General features: G+C 40.9%; 3 protein-coding genes across 5 annotated transcripts; all 3 read right to left on the bottom strand.

Moving 5' to 3' along the window:
• Positions 1 to 470: 470 nt before the first annotated feature.
• On the bottom strand, positions 471 to 2251 carry LOC145445372 (cartilage-associated protein-like). Its single transcript, XM_080323566.1, has one exon. It carries the CDS (start codon positions 2078 to 2080, stop codon positions 851 to 853), a length of 1230 nt encoding a protein of 409 aa, XP_080179692.1. The 5' UTR covers positions 2081 to 2251; the 3' UTR covers positions 471 to 850.
• A 5986-nt stretch (positions 2252 to 8237) lies between these two features.
• On the bottom strand, positions 8238 to 9719 carry LOC145444628 (uncharacterized). Its single transcript, XM_080322651.1, has 3 exons — positions 9385 to 9719; positions 9102 to 9273; positions 8238 to 8473 (listed from the first exon to the last, which is right to left on the bottom strand). Exons 1-3 carry the CDS (start codon positions 9539 to 9541, stop codon positions 8308 to 8310), a joined length of 495 nt encoding a protein of 164 aa, XP_080178777.1. The 5' UTR covers positions 9542 to 9719; the 3' UTR covers positions 8238 to 8307.
• A 4325-nt stretch (positions 9720 to 14044) lies between these two features.
• LOC145444575 (E3 ubiquitin-protein ligase TRIM32-like) lies at positions 14045 to 20028 on the bottom strand. 3 transcript variants are annotated; one of them, XM_080322578.1, is made up of 13 exons: positions 19411 to 20028; positions 18428 to 18557; positions 18192 to 18314; positions 18030 to 18134; positions 17888 to 17973; positions 17727 to 17831; positions 15865 to 15976; positions 15678 to 15807; positions 15538 to 15628; positions 15348 to 15459; positions 15153 to 15198; positions 14737 to 14921; positions 14045 to 14682 (listed from the first exon to the last, which is right to left on the bottom strand). In XM_080322578.1, exons 1-13 carry the CDS (start codon positions 19536 to 19538, stop codon positions 14356 to 14358), a joined length of 1680 nt encoding a protein of 559 aa, XP_080178704.1. In that variant the 5' UTR covers positions 19539 to 20028; the 3' UTR covers positions 14045 to 14355. The 3 variants fall into 3 exon arrangements, with proteins under 3 accessions (XP_080178704.1, XP_080178703.1, XP_080178702.1); XM_080322577.1 differs by having other exon boundaries at positions 15006 to 15198; positions 19411 to 20018; XM_080322576.1 differs by having other exon boundaries at positions 14737 to 15198; positions 19411 to 20027.
• Between the last annotated feature and the right edge of the window lie 231 nt (positions 20029 to 20259).

Raw genomic sequence — 20259 nt, 5'->3', positions numbered from 1 at the left:
GAGATTAGAATTAGATTACCAGCATTTCGTTCGAATTAGTCTGACGAGATCACTAGAATTATCTAGTCGCCCGAGTCTGCTCGCATTCCAAACCCATATTTGATATGTTGGGTACTCAAAATCTGCTCTGCGACCCCCTCACTGGTCTGCAATGCTTTACTGACAAATCGGCGCATTGATAAACTACATGCACAAAGTAGAGAAACAGGATATTCTTTCAGATGAAATCCAGATTTGTGTAGCCAACAAGTGGCTATAGCCACAAATGATCTGTTATCATGATATGGGGTGACAAAAACTGTTGATAGTATATAAATACAATCGCTCAAGTAATTGCAGAATACGACAGAACTTATTATAGCGCCTACTATAAAGAGTGTGTGCGAGTGTGGCAGACTTTATTACTGACCACCTCTGTAAACGTTCTATTCCTTGCAAAAACGTTTGATCCTCGGTTTGATTCGTGCCAACCAGGAAAGTTGCATGTTTATTACAAAAGCATGTCATTTTTAAAAACAATACAAAGTGTTAGTATTACATAGCTATGTAGTTCAGTAGTATAAAAATTTTGATGCAACACATATGATTATGGAGTCAAATGAATCTCTCGCAGCAATAAAAAGGTTTTTATGCAACATATGCTGATTAAGTAGCAAATGAATATCTCGCAGCACAAACGCAAGTTTTGTACCGTTATTAGTGATTAAAAAATTCACTGGTTTTACATCCGTGTTCGAATATGAATCCAGTGCTTGTTCCCATACAACTACGCGCCACTGGTTTCCATTTCCGTGCTACAGTTGTCGCGCAAGACATCAGCTTGATCATAGGCAGCTTCCCACTATTCATATCAACCAGTTTCTCCGAGTAAATTCTCAGACATGGCCATCACTATTTGCCGCGATATCTCTTGAACCAAATGATCTCCAAGAACGGATTCATCTTCGTCTGGCGCTTCTCCTTCATCGTAGTAATCTGTCGCTTCTGTAATAAGTTCGAAGATAATGGCTTGTTGGTTCAGTTCTTCATGATAATTTTGTGCTTCTGGCCTTGGAATAAAGTCTTTCTTATCCAGTTTGAGCTCTTGGTAACTTTCCGTATAATACTGCATGTTACTCAGGGATATTTCATCCGTATTATCAATCAGTAACGCTGAAGCGGCTGCCGAAACGGCTTTGCCATATTTTTCTTGCTTGTAGTAAGCAAACTGTAAATAAGTGTACGTTCGCGGCACGAGTTTTTCAACAAAAGAACCCTCAAAAAGCGGTCGAAGTTTTTCTTCACAAGTTGACACGCATTCAAAAACTGGTTTGTATCTATACGCGACACTCATAACAAGTCCATGGAATGTTTCTGGGTCTTTTTCAGCGTGGCATAAAGCCTTACATTCATCGAGAGCGTCAAGATAATCACTCAGTGCTGCTTCAAAGTTTGTGACTGCTTTTTCATACTTCTGTTCTTCATAAAGTTTTACTGCTTTTGGAAATAAATCTTTATATGGACGACCTTCTAAATCTTTCATCGAATTTTTATCGTTTTTGGACGATTCGTAATATTTCATATTTTCTTTCATCTGATCATCGTTTGGGTTCGCTTGTAAAAAAGTGTACGCCGCTCGTAAGGCTTTCTCTGCATGACCAGTTTTCCAGTATGCAAATTGGAGGTAATTATAAGGTAGCCTTGATTCGAAATCACGTACATAGTCTTCTCTCGGTCTCTCAATATTCTTTTTAGTGAATGGATGCTCCTCTTTGCAAATCTTGAAGCAGTTTGCTTGAGCAATCAAGTTACCGAAAGCGTAGAGTTCGTTAAATCCTTTAAAATCCATTGCCAACTCTTTGCTGATGTTTGGAGATTTGCATCTAACACCGCAAGTTGAGTCGATGCTTTTGAACATGCGATAGTGGATCAAGGCGGACTCAAAATCGCGAATGGCGGAAGGATAGTCCTCGTCGAAATACGAGTCCACCGCACGTTTTGAGACTGCTTGTATTGAATATGGAGAGGAGTTGCACAGCACGGATGAATATGTACAAAATGCGACAAGAACATGCATCGAGTTTGCAGCCGCGAAGCCCATGATAATGCCGTAAGTTATGTATGTATTGCAAAAAAGCGCTTGCTATCTCATCTCAGCACTCAGCAGTCAGCAATGAGCAGTGAGCTGCAAGTTGCAAATGCGATGCGATATCGTCAATACAGCTTCGAATACCACGAGCGTCGAATATATCACCAAGGTTTCGAACATTAATTTTTCATATTTAGCCGGCAGAGGCGGTGCAAGCAGTCATTGATGATACTCGAGTGCAGGTAGGAATAATGCCGTAAATATATACTTTGAATATATAGAAGTATAAATAGTTACCTTCGTGATAATCTATAGATAACTAACCTACGTAGGTTAGTGTGTGTGTGAGAGAGAGAGAGAGAGAGAGGATGGGGTTTCTTCTCGTATGTGTCTGTAGAGATGTTAGGGCCTTTTTGGTAAGATTGTCGAGTATGCGCCAACATTTTCTCTCCTCCGTGCTATCCAGAAATACTGAGCACCGAACGGGGAAGTCGCGGATACCAATTATTTACTTTGGCCTGAGGGATTTTGTTCATAGAGAAATGCACTTCGTTCGCTTATTTAATTTTCTTTATCATTTTCAAACACCATAAGATTGCGATAGAATGAAAAGATGTTGAAATGACGTGGGCTAGTCTTTTAAATCAAACATCCACCTTGGCCTACGATTCTTATCACCTATCAGGATCCTGACAGTCATGTCTTATCCATCTCAATCTTGGAAAGTGACAGAAGAAATGACGATTGGGTTGCTCACTCGATGACAGCAGAGTTAACGGCGATCGCATTACAGAGTAGGGGTCGATTCCTCATATCGCGGTCAAATTAACATGTAATAGTAATCAGTGATCAGACCATGTGACGTCAAGCATCTGTGGACGATCTGTGGACTAGAATCGTGATCAAATAGAGGTGCTAATCAATGATCAGGCGTTAACCAACATCTGAGGAATCGACCCTGAATGTCCGAAACGTCTGCCAGAAATGGCAAAAGAATCAGTAGAGCACGACACGATTGCTTAAATTCAGGGGGCAGATAAACACCAGCTGGGTAAATCGCGGAACGCATGGTATAAATACGTAAGAAAAGCATACGAGGAAATGATGATTGGCAGTATGGATACTATAGTAGGGCTGGGCAAAATCCTGAGTGATTCGATTTTGAATCGTGTGTTAGGCGTGGAGTTGAGAATTCAAGTACATGACGTCATAACAGTATAAACGATGTGGGCAGTTCAAATATGTACCTTTAATGCTACAACAAGAATATAATGCCAGGTCTACCACATAAATATAATTTGGTATTTTTCCGGCTATGCCTATTTCATTTCTATATGTGACAGTAAGACAACTCTGTGGATTGATCACCAGAGATGAGCAATTGAGTATAGAATGTAAACATGGAATGGCAGCGACCGATTTTGCAGCTTCGTTCCGCTTCGCTGAAGCTTTACTCAGACTTATTTTACGGCAGCTACTGTAGGATTTCTGGCAATCCAAAAATTGTCTTCCAGAGCTCAGAATTTACTGAATCTGGTCTTGATCGAAAGCTACTATCGCACTGATTCCGAAAATATAAATAAAAATATGATCAGGCACTGAACCGATTAGAATTCGCCCTCCAAGTCTGAATTATTGGCATTGTCCGAACAATCGAAGAGCCGCAATGGGTCATTGTTATGGTCATTGTTTTGCGGTCATCCGATTGTTCTGAACAATGCAGATTTTAGATGTTGAGGGTGGTTTTTCATCTCAGTACGGTGCTTCACCATATTTTGATTGATATTTTCGAAATCAGTGCGACAGTAGCTTTCGATCAAGACCGGATTCAGTAAATTCTGAGCTCTGGAAGACAACTTTTGGATTGCCAGAAATTCTACAGTAGCTGCCGTAAAATAAGTCGGAGTAAAGCTTCAGCGAAGCGGAATGAAGCTGCAAAATCGGTCGCTGCCATTCCACGTTTACATTCTATAAATTGAGCATGGATTAGGATTAGGTTTTGAAAAAACAGGATTTGTGAAATTTTGTAGGATTTGGATTGGATTTGGATTAGACATTTTTTTCAGACCGGATTAGGATTTGGATTGGATTTACCTATTTTCTGGGAGATTGAAATGTCGTGTGGCGAATGGCGACAAACTTTATTCAGATCAGTTATTAATGTACTTATGGTTACTAAGTTATCTTGAATCAAGTGAATCGTTGGTTGTGAAAGAAAATTTTCGAATCCCTCCATTGCATAAATTGGTATTTTTTTCTGAATTTCCGGTTGGAATCGGATTAGGATTGGACATGGACTTGAATATGAAAAAGTTCTGGATTTGGATTTGGATTTGGATTTGACGGTTCGGATTTGGATTGGATTAGGACATAGAAATTTCAAATCCGCTCAACTCTGTTTGATCACTATACTTCACAGAAATGTAATTATCACTATCAAGATTACCGGACCACGACCGGACCTATCGCGATCTCGCCTTCCATGACATGCCGACCCATTTTTGTCGCTTTCCACAGTGGAAAATAGTATGGAAACTATAATTCTCGTTGATAAATTAACTCTCCTGGGGCAAGACATGCTCTTCGCAAGAATAAAAATCTTCGGTATTCGGGAAACCGCCGAACTTTCGTATGATCGGTATTGCATGCGATCTTATTACGAACACGATGAAATAATAATCTTCGGGAATTCGGACAAATATCTTCGGGAAGCTACGAAGTACGAACAGCAGTCAATACCATTCGTGTTCGTACGATCGTTGTTTATTGTTTCGGGAAGACTTATTTCGACATAAGGGCAGTCCATCATCATTTCTTTCCAAATAATCGTATATCGCACATTGGAGAATGTCAGAATGTCAGAATGTCGGTAACATTTTGACTTAAACCAGGGGCGGGCAACATACGGCCCGCGAAAGGATTTAGTCCGGCCCGCCGACAGTTTTCTGTCTTACATGATAATGCGGCCCGCGGCCCCAGTTTGTCGAGATTCCCCACTACTTGCTTAATACGTCAATGTTTAGTGAATGAATGTTATGATATACGTGTATATGCGCACTGCGCAGCGTTGCAAGAGTGGAGCTTACGCGTAAGTTCATCGAAGCGAGAAGACTTAAGGCATTTACGATGCACTCAAACCTAATGTGGTCTGGGGTAATCATGACTTTTGTCGACAACAATGGTCATTTACACCAGGCTGATATTTCCTATTTTTGATTCCGTAACCGCCGACTTGTAGCACGGCACACTTCTAGGCTTTTGTAAGGCACCGGTTATGCCCGAGGTCGCCAACTCAAAATGGGTCGCAGGCCACTTTTCAAATTTCGTAGAGGACGCAGGCCGCATGAATTCAATATCATCATCATCATCATTGGTTTATTAGCAATTTTATCAGTTCAATACACCACAAAAAATGCGATACAATGAATAGACAGGAAGATGTCGAAGCGACTTGGATTTGTCAATGGAATCGGACACCCACCTTGGCCTATGCGTAGTAAAGAGGAGGCATGCACACTGAATGAAAGTAAAGAATACAGTATAGAAAAAGAAAGCGACAAGAAATAGGGCGGCATGTCATGGGAAGCGAGATCGATAGGTCAGTCGAGATTAATTAGGCCACACAGTTGAACAACGACGCTATCTCGTCACCTACTCAACCCTAATGAAATGATGTCTTGGTAAATTAGGGTTACCGGACTTATCGAACGCCTTGAAATCTTAATTGGGGATTTCACCGTGTGTTGATTGGTCAGAGAGAAACAGATATGGTGGAGCGATAGAAAGAGTCGTTGCACATTAAAATGTACAATCGAGCATAAATATGAAATCGAGTATTTGTATTCGTTATTAAAGAATAGCATCAAGCCATTAGGTCGCAGTTCTGCAGACCAAACCTTGTTGGACGAAGTTTTGGTATCTCTTATAACGTTCGGTTAAGGGAGCTTTAAACAATTCCAACCAATTTACGTGCACCACTGCCTTGGCATGTTGTTTACTTCTTATCAAGGTTAGTATTATACACTCATCCTACATGCCTAAATAAAAGCGATTCTAGAACTGTGTGTCTTGATGATTCTCAGGTGTACCGCGAATCTTTATATACTTTCGGGAAAAAACTGTATGGCATTGAGCATACAGCCAAGGATTTGACGTGAGTTCGCTCTCACTAACTGCTTAAATAGCTGGTAGATAGACGCGACGATTAGAAGTCCAGAGGTGGTCAAAGTAGTCAATAAAGCTACTCAAGTAGAAGTAGAAGTTGCGACGCGAAATCTACTCAAGTACGAGTAGAAGTACTTAGTTTGAAAGCAACCTAAAACTACTTGAAGTAGAAGTAGAATTGACTGACTTTAAATCTACTCAAGTAAGTAGGTAGTTGTGAAAATGGTCGTAATTCGTTCTCATGGACTGTCAAAAGATGCAAATTGAGCAATGCGGAAGGTGTAGAGAGCTTGATTCATATTGATGCATCCCAGGAGATATCAATTTTTGACAGCATAACCATTGGTCCGCAACATGTGATGCAAATGATAGTGATGATATGGAAATGCTGTACTGATCCTTTGTTTACTCTTAGAACATATCTAGGCATGGGGCCCTCCCCCATATTATAAGGCCCGTAGTTGAGTCGAAGAGCATCACGGAGAAGTTGTATCTGATACGGTGTTAACACTTTGGGCGATTAGTATACGTTAATAAAAATAGGTTGAATCGTAAAAATGTCATATAGTGTAGCTATATTTTCGGAAAATAGAGGCATTACTACACTTGCTTTTATACCTCATCATGCATGATCTTCAGAAAAAATGAACTGAAACCAATTAGAACTTAAATTATGATACTTGGAATTGAAAGAGAAATAATACCAATACTACTTCCAAAAAGAGGAAAATTTATTTTATGTCTCATGTCCAGAAAGTATTAACGGTATTCTGCTAAAACAGGTCTAACGCACAAAAAAGTCTGGAGTCCACTTTTCCAGATTAGGACACACGCCATGGGCTGCTAGATCACGATATGATAGGTAATTGCTAGATTGCGAATCGGTAGTTTCAAACATATGTGCCATACTTAATATGATGAAATATTTCATATGGGCGACAATGCGGCGTGAATGTAACCACACAACCCGTTACCTAAAATATAATCACCGATACTTTCGTGAAAACATACTTGTCACTCCATATATGTAGCCTACTGCGCGCGAAGCGCGACGAAAAATCTAGTCTTTACTTAACTTCTATGAAAATTAAATGTTGGTACTCCGCGAAAACAGCCCCGAAATTCGTCAGGTTATCGTTTTGATTGGAGGATTACACTACTTCTACTTGACAAACTGAAAATAGCGAGAAGTAAGTAAGTAGATCACGAAATTTTATGAAGTAGAAGTAGAAGTAGCGGAAATAAGATTTACTCGAGTAAGTACCGCAAGTAGCGGAAAACTACTTGAGTACTTCGAAAAAGTAGAAGTACTTCGTTACTGACCACCTCTAGAACAATTATGAGATTGGCCATAGCGTAGTGTAGTTGTCGTGGGCTGTATGTGGAAAACGTATAGGCCTCGAAAAAAGTATTTGATTCGTTTTCAACTCTAAATTAATCAAGCCATGATCAAATATTCATTCCGCAATTTTATTACCATATTGTCTGGATTTCCGCTTGCACTGCAATATTACTAGCCAGAAATTGTCGGTAACAAATTTAGATCGAGGAATCTTTCTGCAGATAAGCAGCTCATTGATTTACAAAACGAAGTGTCACGTTTCCCACTTTCAACTAATCGCGAACAAAAGTCACGAGTGCGAACAAAATGCCTATCCCGACGATATTCGATTCGGTTTGTGCAAGTCCCGAACACGAACGTGATTACGAACACGATAACAAATGAGCAAATGAGAATAACCACCAACCCAACTCTAAAAATCATCTTTCACCACTCGACTGGAATAATAAATTTAATCCTCAATTCAGATTCCAGTACTCGAATCACAGTGCCCAGCCTTATACTAATCCTATGCAAATCAGTCGCAAAGGATACGAGTGGAAAGGAACATAACACTCGATCGCTCTCAATACAACCGGTTTTCACGAATATCGCCACATAACCGGTTCATTGTGCAGCAATGTAGAAAACCGACGTGATATATGACTGTGAGGGTGTTTTTTTAGTTGCCAAGTCATAAAATCTACAGTCCCTCCACAACTCAAATCCAAGTTGGCCTGATAAGAGTGACGGTTTAAACCGCGGTCGAATGAGCGGCACAGTCGTCATCTGATGAACGCAGTAGGGCTCCGTGGACTAGCGGCACGCTCGGCACTGAGATCGCCCATTCAAAGTCGGCATTGATGCGGTTCACGTAACTTGAGAAGTCGTACGAAATAGGCTCCGATATCTGAGTAGTCCTGCAACGTTTCATTCACGATTTGAACCACAAAATATTCACGCAGTTCCGTTCAATTTCCATAACAGAATACAGAACGAAAGGTTACATGCGTTGGTTATTTTCATAGTAATTGGCCGACGACGAAGTGTGTCAGCAGAACCAGTGTTCCTTCTAAACTGCGCACGTGCGCAATTGCGCAGTGCTGACACGGTCTCTGCGCACAGAAAATCTAAGCTGCGCACAAAAACTCCGAAGTGATGACCTTTTAGTCTTATCCGTATGGCATATTACACATGGCTTTAAAAAGTTCAATTTTAAATTTTCCAGGTCGAAACCTTCATCGGGTCTACGCTAAATCTGATCACATGAACCAAAAACGGATTTAATTATTATCGGCAAATAATTCATTAGATTAGAAAACATTTTGCGCTTCGCACGACCAGCCGATAGGAATAAATTTATAAAAAGTCTTGGCGTTCGCCGTTCTGTTCCGACTCTGTCTTGAATCACTAGTTCGCTACGGAAAGAGTATGCGTGCCTGTAAGTCATATGTAGATATAGGGTTAAATGTTGCAATGGGGTGTGGTCTGCTTGGGTATATTACAGGAAGTGGTTACGAAGCTTATAGGCCACGTACCGTTCCTCACCTTTTGCAGTCAAAAGCATTGCCGCACATAGCAAAGATAACCATCACAAGCATGAGTAACGTTGGTGACATCACAGCAACCAGGTTTGCAGGTGCGATAACTGTCGTTGTTGATACTGTTGTTGTTGTTGTTGTTGTTGCTATCGTCGTCGTCGTTGTCCGACAAGGCGTCGCTAAAACAGAACTCTGCGTCACATTCCGTGAATGACATCTCTGTCATAGAGGCTGCGAAGCAACATACACATCGCAATAGGCCAACATCAACAGTCAAATCCTGCATTTACCTAAGGTGGTTGCAACTACGACATGATCTTCTGGTTTGCTCGCAGCTGTTCCATTGACTGTTTCATTTCCTCTGCTGATCACCGACGCGGCATCGGCGCCGAGCGCACAGCAGCTCAACGCCCAAAACCATATCATGATCAACGGAGAAACTTCCATCTGTTGCTGTATTGATGAAGTTCAGCGCAGCAGGAATGTGCTTTTTGTTATTGTTGCGCGATTATTGCGCCTGTTGTCTTAAAACAAACGAGCGGTTGGCTGGCTATTGAAGTATACTTTACCCGATTAATGTACCTGGAAGAGGCAACTGTCATTGAACAATGTACAATTGTACATTCGTGAAACCTGTCAGGTCAAGAACTAACGTGTAGACTGTGGGGTCGCTGTACCGTGGAGTTGCGTTCACATTCTTAGCGGAAAGAGTGTGTATTCACACCCAAAAGGTGGTACAGGGGTGTGAATGCACAGTAACACACTCTGTTCCGAATGCTGACCTTTCCAGTGTTGAGTACGAACCTTATCTGTCTCAGTATTTACCTATTTCTTAACAAAACCAAATCCAATATCGTTGATTCTCAAAAACACTACGTCAATAAATTCCAATTACCTCCCTTTATAGCAGAGGTCTCAAACTCAAATGTGCTTGCGGGCCAGTTTTCCAGTGTTGACGACGCCGTGGGCCGCAGCATCTATTAGTGGTATTCTATGTCTTTCCATGTAGGCCTTATTTGGCGGGAATGAATTGCCCTATTGAAAGTGAGCCGATCCAGCAGACTGACAGTAAATACACATCGTCAAAATGTGATTTACTCTTGTATCTATTTAAGCCTGACACGAAAAGAATCATCGCATTTATAACTATTTGAATAGAATTTTAGTTGTACTAGATATATATTAACTATTAGATATAGACACCATATGGACGGACAAATATATGATGCCATCATAAAAGCTACCGGGTTATAATTTTCAGCTGCTATTAATATTTTGAATCTAACAGATTGATAATAGAGACTGATCTGATATCAAAACATTTTTAAGTTGAGCATTGTAATTCCAATCCAGGATTCGGGTATACTTCTGATAAGTAGGCCTAGGCTATTAATCTCATGGCCAAATATCTTCAAATATAGGAACAGAAAAAATATAAATATAATATAAATATATTAATGAATGTGCCCGATAGTGATTGAAATGTCGGAACGCCGAACTACCCATTGCTGTTACATCGTTGGAGCGTACCACTACGGTACTCGGTACCTTTGAGTGGCCTTAATAACATGGTTTAGCGACCAAAGATGTAACTAACAGATTGCCAATGGTTGCCATAGCTACTTGCTTAGTTAGCGAAATACCAAGCTGCGACCTTCTGATCTATTACTATTCCCCTGAAATGCGACCTTCTGATCTATTACTATTCCCTTGAAACGCGATTAGTTTGTTTCGTCCATGGTTCTAACAAATTTACGGCATTCCGAGTCACTCCAAGTCCACTCGAGTCATTTTCATTTTGCCATCGAGTAAGCCCGAGTCTGAGTAATTCTAAGAAAGGTCGCGTCCAAGTCCAACTCACAAATTTCAGTCACGAATCGTCAGGTTTTGTCATTATGAATATTACCAAATGCGGCGAAATAGTGAATCTTTCACATGCATGGTAGCGTTTGCAATTGCTGTGATAGTGAAGTTTGATGAATAGTTTGGCTTTCGGACCAATTTCAGAGGGAATTTTCACTTTATATCCTGAAAAGATATACGTGACACTTATATATTGTCAAATTAATAAAAATCTAAAATGTCGTCGCGGGCCGCACAAAATGCTCTGACGGGCCGCGTGTTTGAGACCTCTGCTTTATAGTATAGTGACTAACGGATCTTAATCTTCGAGAATCCGAATCCGTCTGACAGGTTGAGTCTCTACGGAACAGTTCGTCTTATTCCGAAGTTTCTCATCCAAAAATCCACGCCAATCCGACAAATCTCGTTCAAGAATCCGAATTGCATAACTTTTGTTGAATAATCCCAACTATAAGCTGATTTCAGATGCAGTTAGGGCATAGCCTTCACAAAGGCTATGGTTAGGGTTGGCAGATATATAGTTTCCTAGCAAGGCAGTGTTCTACCAGTCAGTGTTGGGATCAAGTCACTACCTTCGAGTCACGAGTCATCTCGAGTCATTGCATATTTTGACTCGAGTCAAGTCCAGTCAATCGATTTTCAAAGGTGACTGGAGTCAAGTCAAGTTACTCGTTTTTTGGAGGTGACTCGAGTCAAGTCGAGTCAAGTCAAGTCAAGTCACGAGTGAAGTCACAATTCGAGTCAAATTGAATTTTCGATGTATGAGTGATGATTCAAAGACATTACACTTTGCTAGCTATGTGAAAGACAGATTAATTGATCAATGATGATCATATATATTGAATAAAATAACGAATATCTAGTTAAATATATATGCGAAAAGACGTTGTATCACTCACGCACACGTAGAACTGTTAATAAAATACCTGAGGAACTGTACAGTCACATGCTACAGTCAGTTATTATCAGCCAAATTATAGGACCTAATCTACATCTACATATCCGTGAGTAAATAAACGCACAAACTATATTTGTTTGATTTAAATCATACATAAAGGTTGGTAAAGGTGAGCACTGCGCAACGTAAGCATTGATCCGTCTAAGAAACAGAGACACATTGCTATTTAGACTTTTAGAGTAATCTTCTACTACTACTACGACAACGCAAGCTGTGATTGTTTAGTTTGCGGTCTATTTATTTGTGATCTAACAATCGAGGATCAGTGTATCGTACGATCAGTGAATGACTGGTTGCTCTCACAAGTGACACCGGCGTATCTCGAACAATCCGAACTTACACAAGATATAGGGATTTATTCGACACCGTTTCCATGATGACTTGAAATTGACTCGTACATTTTGCTCCGAGTCACGAGTCAATGCTCATTTTTGAAGCTTCGAGTCAAGTCAAGTCAAGTCATTTTTCCAAAGTGACTCGAGTCAAGTCAAGTCATAAGAAAAAGTTGACTCGAGTCTGACTCGAGTCAAGTCATGACTCGAGTCATCCCAACACTGCTACCAGTCCTATCACATGCTGTTCACTATGCGCGTTTGGATATTAAGATGACAACTATTATTTCTTCTGACCTGTAATCAAGGCACACTTCTAGCTATCCGAAAATATCCAAAACAAAATCTGGAATAGATTCCGTATCCGATACAACTGACATAAAATTGTGGAAAATCCGGTCCGAATTCGAATAGTGAGGCTTCATCACTGCTCTGCAGTTGTGACTAACAGAACAATCCAGTTCTCGTAATGCTTTTGGTAATACCGCTTTACCGGATATTGTATGTATATAAATACACAGTGTTGTATTTGTATAACTGTGAATTATTTCATGAGAGTATCACATGAACAAATTTTGAACTTTTGCAACTAGACCTTTCCCAAAACTTGCTGCGTAGCCCTGCCACAAAGGATTCAAACTAGCCGAGATCACAGGCGATAGATAGTTCTGTCAGATGATTGACGACCACAGCACGTTATTACTTGCTGTAGCTCGCTTTATCCTTCATTCTTACACGCATTGTCAAGCAGAACGGAAGTACAAGTCACCAGACTAGCGACACAATTACCATCCGATTTATGGTGCCATCGTAATACTCTGCTCATCGGGATCAGGAATGAATGAGCGTGTATTGGTTGTTGGCAGTTACGGTTACCGGAGATGTCGGACGAAATAACTATAAGTATAAAAACTCAATCAACATCGTCCATAATGACACGGGGACTCGTCCGCTCCGGCTCTGGAAAACTATATTACGACTAAATCTACACATTTGGGCGGTATACTGGTATATTCGAATTCGTTACTGATGAATTGTCGCATTCAGCATGTGAAATAGGCTACTGCTTGGGTTCGAAAACCTTCTACCGTGAGTCCAGTTATTCATTAAGGCGATGGGAATATATTCGAACGCTATTACTCCAAGTTCACAATACTGCACCTATTGGCTGATGACAGGCTACTTGTGTACTTATATCTGCTACACACTTGACCTCTATTCAAACCAAAGCTAATTCCGAAAGATGTAAGATGACAGCTTGAATGAAAACCAACCGTCTAACTCAGTGGTTCCCAACCTTTTTCGTCTCGTACCCCCCTCGGCTGATATTTGAGCTAAAATCCCCCCCCCCCTATGTAAAAGTTGCCTGTGACTGAAAAAATGTACTTTTTAACGCGCAACCATTTGTTGACCGAGCAATTAATGGCCAAACATATTCAGAACTATGGCGAATGCGGATCGCACTAAACTTTGGTGAAGTACAGTCAAATTTAAACTGTTTTTTACCGGTCGGGTAGCCCGATGACGAAAAATAAATCACCAAGTCCGCTTTCATAATTGCTAACTAATTTCTGTACATTATGCATATTTTGAAAATGTATTTTCTCTTTATATGGGGGGTTGCTCCAACATTATAATCACGAAATCAGGAAAAAGTAAATCGCGCAAAGCGCGGAAAAATTCATCAGGATAAATGAAAAATCTGACCCTAACCCAAATTCGGCTCTCCCTAATCTGTAATCTCCCTAACCCTAAAACGACTCTATTTTATGTTGATTTCTGAAATAATTTCCGTAATAACTTTGGGTCGCCTACGAGCTTTGTACATTTTAAAACACTCACTTTTCGCAAAAGCATATAGTTATAATATGTCTTGTGCGTTAACTCATTTGGCGTGACTCGAAAAATCATCTCACGTGCAGGAGGTTACCGACCCCTGTGTTATACTCCTGGCAGTTTTCAAATTGAAGATTCACCAGGCTTAGGTGTAACATGTGTCCCGAACATCCAACAAACATAGTCCGGTCGCAATGTCGCGCGAACGTAAAGGAAAAGAATACATTAACATAATGGGAAAATCTTCAGTTCGAACGCCAAAATCTCGTTGCTCAAAAGATTTGAACTCTGGTGTTGACGCCTTCACTGATTGCGATGCCTCCGTCTGACAAAAGGCAAACTCCTTGCGGCTCCTTCATCTCTCCCGGCTCAGAACCCTCGCTCCCAAAACAAGTCACGAAGGCTCCGTCTTTCGTAAAAACCTGAACCCGGTGGTTGTCTTTGTCGCTGACGATAATGTTGCCGTGTTGATCTGTGATGACACCTCGCGGTTTGTTGAACTGAGACTCGCTGGTTCCTTCCGTTCCAAATTGGAAAAGATGGCGGCCGTACGAGTCGAAAACCTGAACTCGGTGCTTTCTCAATTCGCTGACAACGACCTACGAAAAGGTCAAAGGTCACGAGAGTTTATATGGAACTAAGGAGTCTTTTACTCTGCCGTTTGAAGTCAAGGAAAGAAATTTCGGATATTCCAAACGGTTCTCTTCCGAACCGAACTTCCGAACGAACTTTCCCTCCCCCGAGAAGACTTGAACTCGGTGATTGCTTCCGTCGCAAACGTAAATCAGTCCCTTATCGTCCGTCGCTACCCCTTGAGGATAGATTAGTTCGCCATCACCTGAACAAATATCAGCGTCACCATCATCGACCACTGTGACGTCACACACACACACACACACACACACACACACACACACGTCACCTGATCCTCTGCTACCGAACTTCTGTACGAATCTCCCGTGCTCGTCAAATATTTGGATTCGGTGATTGTACAAGTCCGAGGCGACAATCCGTCCACGTGGAGTCACACACACGTCATCCACGCGACTGAATTGACCTTCTAATGTACCTTTGCTCCCGATGACTCCCTTAACTTGTCCGTTCACGTCGAAGATCTTGAGAGAGAGAATCACTTATTTGTCCACATTACAAATCAACTTCACACAGTAGATATAAATAATAAAAACAAAAACAAAATTAAAACATGACCGAAGATCTTGAAGCATGATCATTAAAACGAGTTATTGAAACGAAATCCACGAACCTGAATTCGATTGTTTTCGTTATCTGCGACTATGATATCGTCAGCGGCCGTTGAGGTAATGCCATGTGGACATTTCATCTGCCCTACGCCATTGCCTTCCGCCCCGAAATACCTGCGAAGAGAATCATTTCAACGATTTCGCTCCTCTACTACAGTCATAACAGGCTTTACGACGACACAAAACATTCACCTTTTCACTTGTCCTTTGTTTCGATATTGACACAAGGCTTCTGTCACACGACCATCGTCCCCTGATGATTGGGAATCGCGCTGCCGTCGTCCTGAACGGAATCGTTTTGAGAATGCGTCAAAAAAGACTCGCGAGCAAACCTGATGTCCTCCGAATCCGTGGTCCCCCGTCCGAGGCCAAGCCATCGTCGAATGTGAGCGGCGCTTGCGCGAAAACGGTGCAGAAATTAGATATTGCGGACGAAACAACATTTTCGTTGCGATTAGTGATCTGAAAATATTTTGATTTGTGTGTCGCCACGTATCGGTTTCCCAAATCTTAGCTCACCTGTATCGTTTGACGAACTTTGTCCGACGAGATCGCGTTGCTTTGGAGAAGCTCGCGACCTCGTTGCGCCAAACAAAGTATTTCGCTCTGGAATTGCTGGATCTCGTGGGTGCTAAGGAGAAGTTCAAGTGCTACTTACAATAAAGCTAGTCAAATAGAAGTCAAAACAGCGACAAAAAATTCTAGTCACTTTCGAGTAGAAGTAGTAGGTGGGGCACAATGAAGACAGGGACACAATGGTACATCGACAGGAAGAATATACAACAGCCGTAATCCTGATGTGGTTTGATTTCGCTAGGATCGCTGCTATTGTGAGAAAATGACGAGTATCTTAAGTTTGCTAACCTGCGTAAATTTATATCGCTACCTCTCAATCGTGTTTTAGGTTGGTATAACTCATTTGTTTTGGTTGAAATTAGTACACAGCTTAGTCAGGGCAGTTATTAGTCGCCTTGTATTCTATTTTAGGCGCACGATTACGATTTCATTTTTTGTTTGTTTGTTTTTGCTCTAAAGAAGTGGTGGGTGAGAAAATTTGATTGGGGCACAATGGTCCATTGATATCCAAAGGCTGATTTCACAAAGTACATAAAAATCAGCAGAAGAGTGGGCAGAAGCGAGATCGTCACCATCACTCGCTTAAAAATATCTCTTGAAGTGTCACGCAATAAATTGGGGGAATTAGCACTCCTTATATTCAATGTGGATTGTGGATGGACGAGCCGACACCGATCCTCATTCGTTTTACCCTAGTGGTCAGTTTCAGAAAATACCGTCAACGGCGCCGTCAATTTTATGGCCCACAGTTTCAAGTTTCAACGAAGAGCAATGTGGAAAAGTTGTATCGGATACCACATTAACGCTTTGCGTTATTAGTACGTTAACTAATATACGGTGGTCGAAAATAGCTATGCTATTTACACTTCTTTATATCTCGGGAAAATAGAGGCCATACTCGAAGGCTAGTTATTATAGCATGAGCGTAGTGACGATTTGCACCCAATATATAGTCGACGTATACGACGTGCAGCGGCTGGAACCCTCGAAATTGTCGTCGGTTCAACAGCTATAGAAAGTAGACAAAGATCATTGGTACAGAATGGTTGTTCTGATGATGATGACCGCCGACCGTAAAAATGCTGCAGAACGATGTAGTCCTGGTTGAAAATATTTTTGGTCTGTTTATGACAATGGTCGGAAGCCTTTTTCGTTGACGGAGTCATATTTACCCTATATTTTCAATTGTCAATGTCAATCGACTATGACGTCATGCTTGAGGATTCGTGACGCCATGGCTAAAACAAGACTAAAAAACAATAAAAAACATATTTGAAACAACGACCATGTTTGTTTAAATTGATTTTTGTTTAAAATGTAACCCTTCCTGATACAAGAGTTGCGTTTAAAACAAAACATGTTTTTATTTTTTATTTTTTTTCAGTTTTCTTTTAAGCCAGGACGTCAGGAATATTCAATTGTGACGTCATAGTGGATTGACATTTACCATTGAAAATATAGGGTGAATATAGCTCCTGTGACGAAATATCTACGTACTATTGCTGTTGAACCAATTATTTTGAAGGTTCCAACCATCCCATATCATATACGTCGGCTATATCGAGTGCTCATCGTCCGTAGGCTCATACAACATGTTTTTGGAAAGTATTTTTACAATTATGCCATAACACAATTTTTTTAAAGGCCTTTGTTTGAAACAGTGTTTAAAACATGTTTTAAACAAAAACGCGTTTTACTACCATTTGTTTTACATGCAACCCTATACCTATTAATAATCATTCGGAAAAATAGCAGTAGCCTAGTTCGTTACTGACCACCTCTGTAAACTTGAATGCGAAACTCACCTCTCAAGCGTAAGAGGTCGTTTGCATATCTCACTAGAGACCTGGCGGTGAGTCGTCAAAGACGTCATTTTTACTTCAAGCTTTTGCTGGTCACGTAGCAATGATCTGAATGGAACTCTTGATTTCTTTCAATGCAACAGTTGATCGCAAACTTCACGAACCCGGTTTCCGTGGCGACCAACGCGTCTACTTCATCGACCAGACATTTCTTTCGTGACTGTAGTTCCGAGATGAAGCATTCTATCGACTGTGGAAGAATTATCGATGAAACTCGAAACCAGTTAGAAACCGCGGACGACCGACCTGCGATATTTCACGTTTCACATTCCTGCCATTTTCTTCCAACTTCTTCGCTCTCTCTCGTAAATCAAAATCTGATTCAGCGATCTTGGAAACGAGTCGGGTGATCTGAAATTAGAGCAGACAAAGGCAGCGTCGGAATGCGTGCAGAGTTGTGGGTCACACCTGAATGAGAGAGTGATGCAAATCTTGCTGCAAATCGCCTGTATGCCTCGCAATGCAACTTTTGCACAATGACTCGTCACAGTGCTTACACATTGCCACGTCACCACTTTCCATTTCACATTCCTGATTTAGAAGACAAAATCTGATCATCATAGTTTATGGCCAAACCAGCTTTTCTCGCGCCATACGTCAACGCAAATCTACAAAAACATAATCACGAAAATGAAGTTTCCAACCTTGCATTGTCGAAGCAGTCGCTGTTGATTCGGAAAATCGAGTAAGTTCACGATCGTTAAATTTGACGGCAGTCCTTCTACGCCATTACGCGGAAGATTGTGACAAGCGCGACAGATTGGGCATCGGACACTGAATGAAGATTTTTTTCTCAGATGGATTCCGGCGCATGTTCAGCACTGCCGGATGTGTCAGCCAAGTTTTAATGAGTTAGATCGCGCGACGGACTTACCAAACTTTGGAATTCGTAGTTTATATTTTGTAATAACATTACTAACGAGATAAAGTCTCTGCATCCATGATGGCCTCCGATTTCTGAGCAACATTGACATTTATAACTAACTAACCAACCAATCAATCAAAAACATGAATAAAATCCAGCGACATTTTTTGAGCACAAATGATAAACACACATTGAAATTCGTGTAGATTGTCCAACGAGGTAGGCTACATGACGTTTGAAACACACATCGAACTAAAACAAAGTAGGCTACCTTGATTTATAAGAAAAATTAGATAGCACCATTTTATTCAATGATTGTGTCTGTCATAATTCTTACAAAGTTTTGATTCGACAGAACGTATATGGCGCTGTCTTGGAATTACATCAACATAAAAAGTTCATGCGCCAATATATATTGACTGCTAGCATTAGCCGGTCCTAATTACCCGTCAGACCGTAAAGTCCGACTTCGAAAATATTTTGACTGAAAATATATCTGTCCCATGTAGACCAAGCTAGCGATCTAGCGCCGAAACATATCACGACCCGAGTAATAGCTGGACCGCAGGTTGGCATTTTGTGATTAAGCCTGCGGTAAATCAGGGCTGGAAGAATTAGATTACACAACGAATAAACTTTGCCTTAGATCATTGTAAAAATGATCGACCTGATAGGAATCGCTGCGACACGACTATTCATTATGAAAATTTGGGCTCAGAATATGTGTATGGTACTGATGCTTCTAAGGGTAAAAAGTGTCACCTGTTATCATGGAGGATATTCTCCAGGCAGGGCCTCAAACAGAAGGTGTGCTGACAAGGTAACACTTTTGGTTCTTTGAAACGATCCGAACACACCGGACACACGAGAAGTTCTTCAATCCTCTCCATTACAGATTATCGAGTCAAAATCACGATCCTATAATCTGTCTGCACGAACAATTTTGCCTTTTGATTTATCATATCTGATACTCGAGTTCAGTTTTTACATAGGTCTACACCAGTGGTTACCAGACTTTTTCAACTTGCTGCACGCTACAAAAATAATCAAATGCTCGCGATACACCAGAGAAAAGATTTCTTTGAATAAAATTATTCTTAAGCAGACAGCCCAGACTCATCCCATTGTTCGTGGCAACGGTGGTTTCGTAAATTATTGAGCTATTCTTCTTCTTCTGCAGGAAGATCTCTTGATTCACTGCTTCCAAATGGATTAACTACAGTATGCCTACTCCAAGCAATAAAGCAGTAATGAACGTATTCTTCTACATATTTGCGCTTAGACTTTTGCAGTGCTGTTTCCCTTGTCGATAGCAAAGGATAACCAACAATCATATTACCGCTATCCCACCCCATGTAATCAGGATGTGACAATTACCAGCCTATTCTGTCGGCAATGTAACACTGGTAATTGGCTTCATATCGTCACAAAGCCTCCGGAACTGCACAGAAAATTGATTGAATACGAACTTGCATTAATAAACCTTTCGTGTCAAGTTAATTATTTGCCGTAACAACAGGCCAACATTAGAGAACACTGATACTGATACAGATACTAGTTAATTATTAAACGCCATAAACTATATGTCCGCGAGTGCATCACTGCATCAAT

The sequence above is a fragment of the Botryllus schlosseri genome, chromosome 8, assembly GCF_051294905.1.
Source record: "Botryllus schlosseri isolate E-star chromosome 8, Bs_hap1, whole genome shotgun sequence".
Classification (NCBI taxonomy): domain Eukaryota; kingdom Metazoa; phylum Chordata; class Ascidiacea; order Stolidobranchia; family Styelidae; genus Botryllus; species Botryllus schlosseri.
This window is presented reverse-complemented; position numbering and strand designations above follow the sequence as displayed.